General features: G+C 38.6%; 1 protein-coding gene across 8 annotated transcripts in view; it reads left to right on the forward strand.

Annotated features, from left to right (window-relative positions):
• The window catches only part of DOCK10 (dedicator of cytokinesis 10), a 297557-nt gene that overhangs the window by 167836 nt on the left and 117641 nt on the right, over positions 1–12080 (forward strand). For all 8 annotated transcript variants that reach the window (XM_043909860.1, XM_043909862.1, XM_043909859.1 and 5 more), the window contains exons 5-7: positions 9149–9221; positions 9487–9609; positions 9854–9988. In XM_043909860.1, coding sequence (XP_043765795.1) covers positions 9149–9221; positions 9487–9609; positions 9854–9988 — 331 coding nt within the window. The remainder of the gene's footprint in view (positions 1–9148; positions 9222–9486; positions 9610–9853; positions 9989–12080) is intronic.

Here is a 12080-nt window from a genome sequence, read left to right on the forward strand (position 1 = left end):
TAGTCAAACCACCCAGAGATAGCAAGTGCTGCTAAGGATGTGGAGAAAAGGGAACCGTTGTGCACTCTTGGTGGGTACGTAAACTGGTACAGCCACCATGAAAACTCGTATGGCGAGTCCTCAAAAAATTAAAATTAAAACTACCATATGATTCAGCAGTTCCACTTCTGGGTATTTATTGGAAAAAAACAAAAACACAAATTCAAAAAGAAGCATGCACCGCCCCCCACCTCAAGGTCATTACAGCATTGTTTACACTAGCCAAGACACAGAAACAGCTTAAGTGTCCACTGATGGATGATTGGAGAAAGAAAATGTGTCATATACACATAATGGAATACTATTAAGCCATAAAAAGAATGCAATTTATCAGTTTTGACAACATGTGTAGACCTTAAGGGCGCTATGCTGAGTGAAATAAGTCAGAGAAAGACAATGCCACTGGATCTCACTTATGTGGAATTTTAAAACAAAATAAAAAGAAGACAAGCTCACAGATACAAAGAACAGATTGATAGTTGCCAGAGGTGGGGTGAAGAAAATCAGTTGGTGCAAACTTCCAGTTATAAAATAAATGAGTCCTGGAAATGGAATGTACAGTTTGGTGTCTAGAGTTAACTATACCATATGAAATATTCTAAAGTCACCAAGAGAGTAGATCTTAAAAGTTCTCATCACAAGAAAAAAAAATTTTTAATAGCTAAGTATGATGAAACTCCAACACTTTGGCCACCTCATGCGAAGAGTTGACTCATTGGGAAAGACCCTGATGCTGGGAGGGATTGGGGGCAGGAGGAGAAGGGGACGACAGAGGATGAGATGGCTGGATGGCATCACCAACTCGATGGGCATGAGTTTCAGTAAACTCCGGGAGTTGGTGATGGACAGGGAGGCCTGGCGTGCTGTGATTCATGGGGTCGCAGAGTCGGACACGACTGAGCAACTGAACTGAACTGATGATGACGATGTTAACTAGACTTACTGTGGTCATCATTTCACAATATATACAAATATAGAATCATTTCTTTGTACACCCAAAACTAGTATAACATCATCTATCAATTATATCTCAATTTAAAAACTATGAAACACACAAAAAATATGATGCCACAGATTTTGTTAATCCATGGGGTAAAATACAGGGATAACACCACATATTTAGAAGTTTTACCACAGATGGGTAGATATAAGGAAGAAAAATTCGTAAAGTATATTTCTTGACAGAAGAGCAAATAAGAGCCGGTTTAACTGGACTGATTTGGAACAAAAAAAAATTTTTTTAATAAAAGAATACTTCTTGTCGTACATTGACAAAACCCACTGCAATGTTGTGAAGTAATTAGCCTCCAACTAATAAAAATAAATGAAAAAAATAAAAAATGAAAAAAATTTTAAAAATAAATAAAAGAATACTTCTTGAGTGTCAACTGTGAGCTGGAATGTTCTGGGTGCCGTTTTTACGTTATCTCATTTAATTTGCATGATCCCACGGAGTAGGAACTGTCTTCCTTGTTGTATAAAGGAAACCAGAACACTAAGAGAGTTAGTAACTTGCCCCCAACCTCACTCCACTCAAGTATCCCCACACTCCTTGTTTGGGGCATAGGACATAATTTGGGTGTAAAAATGAGAGAGAAGACTGACCAAAATGGCAGCTACTGTGGGTCCAGACACCAGAGGGTCTGCTGAGCTCTCTAAACCTGGAGCCCAAAGGCCCACAGTGCCATTGGGAGAAGAATTCTACTTTCAGCCAGCAGAGGGGCTTATCTTTGAATGATCTCCAGAAGAGAGACCAATCATTGGTTAATGGCCCTGCAGATGTGAGACTGAGCAGCGATAATGGTTGCTTAAAAACAGGCATGCTGTGCCCTGTGGGTCAGTGGGAAGGGGAATGGGAAAGAAGAGTTCTCAGTAGCCCACGTGCCTCAGCAATGGTCTAAAGGCTCTGCCAGCGCACTCCAGGGCATTTTCTTACAAGGCTGACCTCACCTCCTCTCTCCCTCCCTCCAACCCCACCAGCAGGGCACTCCTGGATGCTGCAAGCCTAACCTTCCTCAAGATCTTTGCTCACCATTCACTGTGCCAGAATGATCTTCCCCCAGATCATCCCAGGCACGGCTTCTTCTCCTTCTCAACAGAAACGGCCATCTGTGACCACCCTTTCTAAACCTGGCTTCTACCACCTCTACCTTGATCATCCTTTTCTCTTTGTTGATGTTCTTTAGTTGCTAAGTGGTGTCTGACTCTTGAGACCCCATAGACTGTAGCCCCCCAGGCTCCTCTGTCCATGGGGATTCTCCAGGAAAGAGTACTGGAGTCGGTTGCCATTTCCTCCTCCAGGGAGTCTTCCCAGCCCAGGGATCAAACCCACATCTCTTGCATCTCCTGGTTTACAAGCAGATTCTTTACAGCTGAGCCACCTGGGAAAGCCCTTCTTCTCTTTAATTTTCTTCAAAACCATTTCCATCCAGGGAAATTATCATGTTAATTTGTGCTTTATTATCTACTCTCTCCTTCCTTAGAGGGAGAGCCTTCTCAATTGGGGATTTAATTTCTAATACCTGGTTGGCATTATCGCAGGTCTTCTATGTGACAAGTGCTGTCTGGTAACTGGATCATTTAGTGACAAGGAAGAACGCCTCCAAAAATTAAGACCACTCTCAACTCATAGTGAATTTGATCAAGCAAACTTAGATTTAAGAAAAGCTGACAGTGAAAGAGCATGCCCATTGACCTATCCCCCACCCGGGATATGACCTAAATTCACATTCACTGATCTGCACGTATTTTTTAATGAACAATACGGTCTGCATGCATATCACTAAGGATTAGTGCAGTGGCTGAGTTTTGCTAGAGACCTCGTTTGTCTCTAGCAAAGAGACTTCATCTTATCTGTCTATCATATAATTTTTTGTATCATAATACTTAAGTGAACTAAAAAGGAAAGCTAAAAGAAAATTTGGTTTTTATGAAAGTTTTGAGACTTCACACGTTGTAGTATTGTAACATTACAACTTGTGAAACTTTACAAATTTAAAACATACCTGTTTTCAATGTTTGTAGGAAGCCCCTTTCTCTCTTTTCAAAATCATCTGTCCTTGAAATACCAGGGGAAAATACTTGAGAAATTCATCCTCAGCATTTCTTTGAGAATAGTTGCATGTATTTTTGTATAATTTTTAATTAGTTATTATTGGAGTATATTTGCTTTACAGTGTTGTATTAGTGTCTACTCTATAGCAAAGTGAATGACTCATACATATGCGTAGGTTCCCTTCCCTTCTTGGGCTTCCTTCCCATTCAGATGACCACAGTGGATTAAGTAGAATTTCCTGTACTGTATGATATGTCCTCATGAGTTATCTGTTTCACACAGAGTATCAATAGTGTACAATTTTTTAAAATTTTCCTTGGTATTAAAAAAATTCAAGAAAAAAAAATTTAAGAGATGTCATGTCCATCACTCTTGAGATAATTTCTTCAACAGTTTTTAAAAAAATCCCCCCTATATTTTATTATGCAAATTTTCAAACATACAAAAAGTGTTGGAAAACTTATACAATGAACACCCATATTCCCACCATCTGGAATGTATCTTTTACATTTTGCTATCTCTGCTATATATGTATTTTATGACATTATCTGTTCATCCCCATCCATCTGGCCATCTATCAGTCCATCTTATATTTTGACCATTTCAAAGTGAGTTTAAAATATCAACATAGTGTATGTTGCCTTTCTAAACACTTTAGAATGCATACCATTAGCTAGAGATATGTATGTTTATAGTTTACTTTTTTTTCTTTTGAGGGAAGCTTTAGGAGAAAAGACACGAGTTGTAAGTGAACCATTGGATGGCTTTGATTCTGTACATACCTGTGCATCTGAAAACACTACTAAGATAAGGGATATAATCATCACATGCAAAGAGCTCATTGCTACCGCTTCCTGATCAGTCCTCACCCCTACTTTCCTCTCTCCCCAGAGACAACCATTGTTCTAATTTTCTTCACTACAGATTAGTATTACTAGTTCTAAAATTTCATCACATTGGAAGCATGCTGTATGTATTTCTGTGTTTCCAACTTCTTTGACTCAGCATGATGTTTTTAAGTGTTACCCACATTGTTACATGTATTGGTAACTCCTTTCTCCTGAGCAACATTCCTTTGTGTGGATCTACTACAGTTTATTTTTGGGCTTCCCAGGTAGCACAGTGGTAAGGAACCTGCCTACTATTGCAAGAGATGCAAGAAACTCCAGTTCAATCCCTGTGGAACTGTGGATACAGCATTTTGAGCTAAACTGTGCATAAGTCACTTTAAGGTCATGCGCTTTTGTGAAACTTTGTCTGTCCTTTTAAGGCTATCTCAATTACCAGTTCTCTGCTGAGAGATTTGTGGGAAAACCCTCACAAGCATTTAGCCTTATACATTTGAGATTCATGAAAGCTCGACTTTGTTTCCTTAATTCTTTGTTATTTCATTACTAATTTGAAAGGTTGTTCCTTCTCTCCTTTCTTTACACTTTTATAAGTATCTTTGCAGAAATGATAGTTGGACTGTAGAACATGGCCACTGTTGCAAGCCACAATTATCAATATCTATAAAATTATTCTTTTATGAGAAAGAGAAGAAAGGCAAAGTCACATGACAAAAGAGGACAGAATAAAGAATTCAGAAATGACTACTGTCCAGGTCAAAGGGAGACTGACAGAGAAGGACTAGCATATAGTTTAGGGCTGCCGTGGAGCCAAATATTGACCTTTCGCGTTCAAAATTGTCTTTGTTGCCATATCCTCAGTTTTCCCTACTCAACCCTTTATCTTTCATTTGGGATTTTTCCTTAATAGTGCCTTTACTGCCCTGCCATCATTTTAAGAATCCTGGAACACTCATGTCTCCTCCTCTACAGACAAAATACTTCAAGTAATTGCTCTGAAATCAGCCCTTTGAAAACTTGCCTTTGAATCTCAGGCAACCTGTCACCTGTCATGGGAGCAGAATTTGAGGAAAGGGTCATGTTTCACGGTTTTCTTTCGCCAATCAAATGAAAAGGCGAAAGGGACTGATTCTGGTTCAAGGAGTGTCAGGATGTTGTTAAGGAGAGGAGGAGAATTTTGGGTGTGATAGAAAGAACTCAGGAGTCCCAAAGTAACAGTGTGGTCTGCTACATCAGTGTTCTTTCTGCCTTCTGACTTGCATGCATGCATGCTAAGTCACTTCAGTCGTGTTCAACTCTTTGCAACCCTATGGACCTTAGCCCGCCAGGGTCCTTTGTCCATGGGATTGACTAGGCAAGAAAACTGGAATGGGTTGCCCTGCCCTCCTCCAGGGAGTCTTCCCAGTCCGAGGATAGAGCCTGTGTCTCTTACATCTCCTGCATTGGTAGGTGGGTTCTTTACCACCAGCATCACCTGACCCTAACAAAAGAGGCAGAACAAGTTAACATCAGTGGCAGCTGGGCACAGAGAGACTTGAGTATCTCTAAGGTTTTGCAAGAAGCAGAAAAGAACTAGATACATCAGAAATCCTTTGGAAGAGAAAAATGGCTGCCATCATACTTAACATGCTTATTAAAGATGATTTGGACTAACCTATCCTTAATTAAGAAGTAACATTTCAGAGATAAGGTGTCTGACCTCATCTCTTTCACTAAGTGTTTCTGTGAGTAACTGTTATGAACCTCATCTTCTTCGCAGCAAAATAGCAAGATTAGATGAGACATGGATTCCCAGTATTTGTTTACAAAAGTCTGATTATATATGTATACAATTTAATAAAAAGCAATGTGCTACTTCGGCTTCTCATGTGGCTCAATGGTAAAGAATCCGACTGCCAATGCAGGAAACGTGGGTTCGATACCTGGTTGGGAAGATCCCCTAGAGCAGGAAATGGCAACTCACTCCATTATTCTTGCCTGGGAAATCCTATGGACAGAGAAGCCTGGCGGGCTACAGTCCATCGGGTTGCAAAATAGTCAGACATGACTTAGCAACCAAACAATAACAAATGTGCTACTTAGTACATATTAAGACTTTAGTACAAAATTTCTGCACTCTTGGTGTATATTTTTGAGCTTTCTAATAAATCATGGATGAAGAAGGTTGTATTATGTATTAATATGTTTTTGAAATTTGAACTAACACATACCCAAGCAAGTAAATTCATACACATTAATTAACAAATATTTATTGATCACTTACCATGTGTCAGAACCTGTGGGGATAATAATTTTGAAATACACATTTCCTACTACTCTTCTTTTAAACCTCCGGCTTTTAAATTAGACTGTTACTATTTACAGCTATTTATCTATGGGTGCTGGGATGTCCTAACAGGACTGTGCAACCAAAACAAAGTAGAGAAATAAATTGGGATTAGGGCTGAACTGAGACTCCAGATGTCATTTATAATAATCAAGAACTGTGTGCACCAGGACAGCTTTATATTTATTAGTTATGAATTTTGGTAGCAAGCAACTTTCATTAATTTGAATTTATAAAATAAATTAATTTGAATTTATAAAATAAATTCAGTATTTATTTCTAAAATAAATAATAAGATACTTTTAAAAAACCTATTGACAGCCATAGAGAACAAAGATATGGACACCAAGTGGGAAAAGTTGAGGTGGGATGAATTGGGAGATTAGGATTGATTTATATATATATATACACATTATTGATACTGTGTATAAAATAGATGACTAATGAATACCTACTGTATAGCACAAGGAACTCTGCTCAGTGCTCTGTGGTGACCTAAATGGGAAGGAAATCCCAAAAAGAGGGTATAGATGTACACAGAGAGCTGATCCACTTCACCGTACAGTAGACACTAACGCCACATTGTAAAGCAACTATACTCCAATAAAAATTAATTAAAAATAAATAAACAAAAGCCTATTTAACATGTTGTCTCAGGATTTTGATCACTCAGAATGTGTCCACTGCTAAAAAAGAATATCACCACGATCCCTTACAAAAACAAAGTTTTAAAGTATGCCTTTTCATACTATCCCTATTCACCTTGCTTATCAATAATTAAATCAGCAATGAATCTTGAGCACGTCTACAACAGGAAAGAAAAAAACTGAGATGTTGATGGGACTTCATTAGAGTCTCTGGCTTTAAGAAATGTCTAATCAGATGGAGGGCTAAGACAAGTGTCCAGATAGCAGAACCAGGCAAACATTGTAAGAGACGTATACTCAGAATCTACAGGGAGAGGGTTCTAATTCTGTAGATCCAGGATACCTTCATGGAAACTACTTTGGGGGCACAAACTCTTATCAGGTTACGATGGAATATTACTCAGCCTTAAAAAGGAGTGAACTCTTGATACACTACAGTATGAAGGAAGCTTGAAGACATTATTCTAATAAAGTAAGCCAGACACAAAAAGATAAATGTTGCATTATTCCACTCATAAGATGTACTTAGAATAGTCAAAAACCTAGAGACAGCAAGTAGAACAATGATAACCCAGGGCTGAGGAAAGGGGAAAATGGAAAGTTACTGTCTAATGGATACAGAGTCAGTTTGAGAATTAAAATGGTCTGGAGATGGTCAGTGACGATGGGCGTCTGGTATGAATCTACTTAATGCTACTGAACCGTGCACGTGAAAATAGTTAAAATAGAAATTCTTCTGTTACGTATATTTTACCACAATAGGGAAGAAACAAAACAAAATGTTTATCAGGTGTGGAGACCATGGTTCTGATTTCAGGCTTTTCACAATTTAATAGTGAGGTCAGTGTTCTTTTTGTGCTCTGACTTCCTCTACTGTGAACTGGGAGTGGGCATTTCTAGGTCTTTCAGAAGAAGGGTAAAGGATATTTTGAATTCATTTGAATCCACTGAATTTCTGTGTGAATGAACAGTTTGGTGATTTTATGAATACCTGTGTAATTGTGCTTCCCTGATAGCTCAGTTAGTAAAGAATCCACCTGCAATGCAGGAGACCCAGTTCAATTCCTGGGTCAGGAAGATCTGCTGGAGAAGGAATAGGTTACCCACTCCAGTATTCTTGGGCTTCCCTTGAGGCTCAGCTGGTAAAGAATCTGCCTGCAGTGTGGGAGACCTGGGTTTGATCCCTGGGTCAGGAAGATCCCTTGGAGAAGGAAGTGGCTACCCACTCCAGTATTCTGGCCTGGAGAATTCCATGGACAGAGGCCACAGTCCATGGGGTCGCAAAGAGTCAGACACAACTGAGCAGCTAATACTTTAACTTTCATGTATGTATATACATATAAAGAGTCCTTGATTATTCACCTTACTGTGTGAAATACCATCAAGATAGGAAACCATTTGCAATGGAATTACTGAATGTGCTCGTGACCTTTTTTCTCAGTAGTCAGATTCTGAGGTTGCTTCTACATAATATAAATCATTTCAAAGAAAAAAACTCTACCTTGCAAATCCTCCATGTAGGATTTTCTGGCTTGGTATAAAGGAATGCCTAAAGTTTGAATGATTCTATCTGGTTTCCATTCAACCATATGTTATGAGATGAATTAAGTCAAGGAAGGTTTATTTCTGTCTTATTTTACCATTTATAGAGCCAAGTGAACACTCTTGCTCCTTTGGACTGGTTAGCAATGCTCTGACTGAGAGGTGTTTCTGTGCTACCGTGGAAATGCCTAAAGTGAGCATAAATGCCACTAAGTCACGTTGATGCAGACTTTTGGGAGACGCCAGGGCTGGGGAGCAGCACAGCCTAGTGGCCAGAGTAGTGGTTGGTTTTCAAATGACCATCCTATAGCCTTGGGCCTGTCACATAAAAGCAAAGGGGGAAAAAAATGAAAATATTGCTATGTTATATTCCACTTCTAAATGTGGAAGAAGAAAAATATAAATCACCAAGCCCTTAAAAACTGTCCCATTTGCCTTCATCTAATTAAAAAAGACATGTGTAAATCTGTGCAAATAGTAACTCTATGGTTTAAAATGGAGATTTATTTACTGGAGATAAGATATAATGGTGTAGGGGGCGAGTTAGTACTTCCAAAGAAAATGGCCCCACATGAAATTACATTATTTTATAAAAGTCTATAAGAAAGCCACCACAGTAGCTGTTACTCAGCTGAAAGCAATGTCTCAAATGACAAATCAGAATCTTTTTTCTTCTTTTTTTTAATATCAGAGCAGAATACAAACCAGAGAAACTTCCTTCACATTCCTTTGAGGTTGACCATGAAGATGCTGATAAGGATGAAGTAAGTAAATGGTTGAAAGTGAAATGTTTAAAACATGAGGATAATTAGTTCCCATCTAACATGTTTGAAATTCAGACTAGTTTCTCCTAAAGCTGCAGTAACCGTTGGTGTGAGGGTTTTTAGACAAAACGAATCACGTTTGTTTTGAAATTGAACATGATTATTTAAGATGAGTCAGAGAAAAAGGGAGTCTCATTTTTAAGTGCAGTGTCTAAGATCTGGGATTCACAAAAGATTGCTGTGATGCTAATGATGCCTTTTACAGGATACCACTTCCCACTCATCTTCCAAGGGCGGAGGGGGAACGGGAGGGACCGGAGTTTTCAAGTCTGGTTGGCTCTACAAGGGGAATTTTAACAGCACCGTGAATAACACCGTTACTGTTCGGGTAAGGAGACATAGAGACTCATTTTTGTTTCTGCCACCTTTCTTGACACCCACCCCCTCTTTAGTCACAAAACTGAGGTGAGCTATTTGCATTGAGTTTGTGTTTCATGTCATATTTTATTTATGAGAAAGGAAGATGCTCTTCTCAGAACAGTGCTCCAGAAATGTAGCACTCTTGAAGGGGTTAGAAAATTCTAATTTCCATGAATTTGAATTACCTCCTCATATTTTTTTCCTTTATTTAGTCATTCAAAAAGCGCTTCTTCCAGCTGACTCAGTTGCCAGATAATTCCTACATCATGAACTTCTATAAAGATGAAAAAATATCCAAAGAACCCAAAGGCTGTATCTTTTTGGATTCCTGTACAGGTGTAGTACAGGTGAGTAGAAATCTCTTTTTCCCTGAGGGTTTTTTTAATTGAAAAATGCATTCATCCAATCATCATTCATTCATTCTAAAAATATTTATGGAGTACCTGATATGAGCCAAAAACTATTTCAGACTCTTAAGGAAGTTCAGTAGAGAGGGAACGCATCCTAGAGGCTTGCTTTCACAAAACTTACTTCAATAAAGTAAGGAAAACAGAAAATAGGCAGGAAAAAAAAAAAAGAAATGAACAGAATGGAATAGTTGGTAAAATCTGGAATAAAGAAAATAAACAAGGCTACAGAAAGGGGAGAGACAGATGGTGAGGTTGGAAAGGAATCTTTATGCTGCAGAAGTGATAGAAACATTTATGAAGAGAAAATATTTGATCTAGAGCTTAAAGCATGAGCAGGGGCAGCAAGTACAAAGGTCCTGAGGCCACAGAGCAAGTCTGACATATGCAAGGACAAGAGGGAAATGACCACCTGTGTAGCTACAGTGTAGAGATCCACTGAGCTAAAGAATGCAGTATGGTTATATGTAAATCGCATAGTTCAAAGAAAGCGCTTCATGAATGCTACCTTTATTATTAGGTAATATTGCAATTGTAAATTTACAGCGTATATACACTTCATCCTCCTTCTAAGAGCAGGTTTCTTCAAGGACAAGGATTGATTGCATTGATTCTCAAGAGTTGAATCACAGAAACTGAATCTCAGGCATGGCACTTTTAACCAACAATGCTCTTCTGCAGTAATTTGTCCTCAAATTATTGTCCTTAGTATTAAATTCGACATGGACCATTTTGGCAAGAAGAAGCAGAAAAATTCCATATGCCTCATTTGGACATCTTATTCTTTCTACTCTGATCATCGAACATTTTTATTCTTTCTCACTTAAAAATTGAAGCAATCAAGTGTTTTAGTAGTCTTCCCTCCAATTTAACATTAAATGCTGGCTCATTGAGATTGAGGACTCTGTTTGTGATCACAAGCCACTAGGAACAATTCTTTGTGTTTCCACCAAACCATGGGCATTCATATAGCTTGCTACATGGTTTAGATTACCTCTTGGATTCATACCAAGGGCACTCAGACATAGGGATGCAAAATAGAATTCTCTTCAGCCACTTAAGCCTCATCTATTTCTGGATGGTTTAGCTGTTAAAATCTGGAATTTCTCCAGAAAGTAATAATACTGAACTTTAAAGGGAAAGAATTAATTAACTGTTGCTGAGCTCTCCACTAGAACTGAAAGATAATTGCTTTTTAACACAATTGCCAACTTTCCATATGGAAAGGGCAGTAAGGATCTTAATGGAAGATGGAGATAGTTTTCTATTGTTGGTCACAAAGGAGACTGTTTGGCTTTAGAAATATGAAGTAGGACTTTAACAATAGGGTTAAAGATCAATAGCTACATTTTATAGACATTGAGCTGAAAAACTGAATAGTTTCTTTTCCCTTTGTACCTCCAAACTTGCTGTAACCAATGAGTCATCATCTTTTAAGAAGTATCATTGTATCCCTTGCTAGGTGTTAAGTTTGCAGAGACATAAATTCGTGTGTGATTTTTTCTTCCAAGAGTGGTATAACTCTGTTGAACACAGAGTCAGTTAGTGCTCTAGTCGGACCTTTCACCTCTTCTCCATCACCTTTTAGACCATGTTTCAGTCTCTGATTAAGCAGTGCCTTGGAAAGAGAATGTCTCCCAAGGAAAAACATAAGAGCGGGGTGTATACAAGTCAATGTTTGAATTCTAATTTCACCCTTTACTATCTAAGAGCCTTGAATAAGTTACTCAAGCTGTTTGATTTCCAGTGTTTCATCTGTAAAACTAAAGTAAAAAGGGATCTGGGAGACAGTGTGTCTTCAGCCATCCTTTCCCAGTCTTTCCATTAATTACAAAAGTCACAACTTTATGAGAGATAAATGTCCCATCTTGGGAAAGCCCTTCTAGAAAATACTGATTGACCTGGTAAAGAATCTGCTTGCAATGCAGGAGACCCGGGTTTGATCCCTGGGTTGGGAAGATCCCCTGGAGAAGGGAATGGCAACCCACTCCAGTATTCTTGCCTGGAGAATTCCATGGACAGAGGAGCCTGG

This window comes from Cervus elaphus, chromosome 8 (genome assembly GCF_910594005.1).
Source record: "Cervus elaphus chromosome 8, mCerEla1.1, whole genome shotgun sequence".
Lineage (NCBI taxonomy): Eukaryota > Metazoa > Chordata > Mammalia > Artiodactyla > Cervidae > Cervus > Cervus elaphus.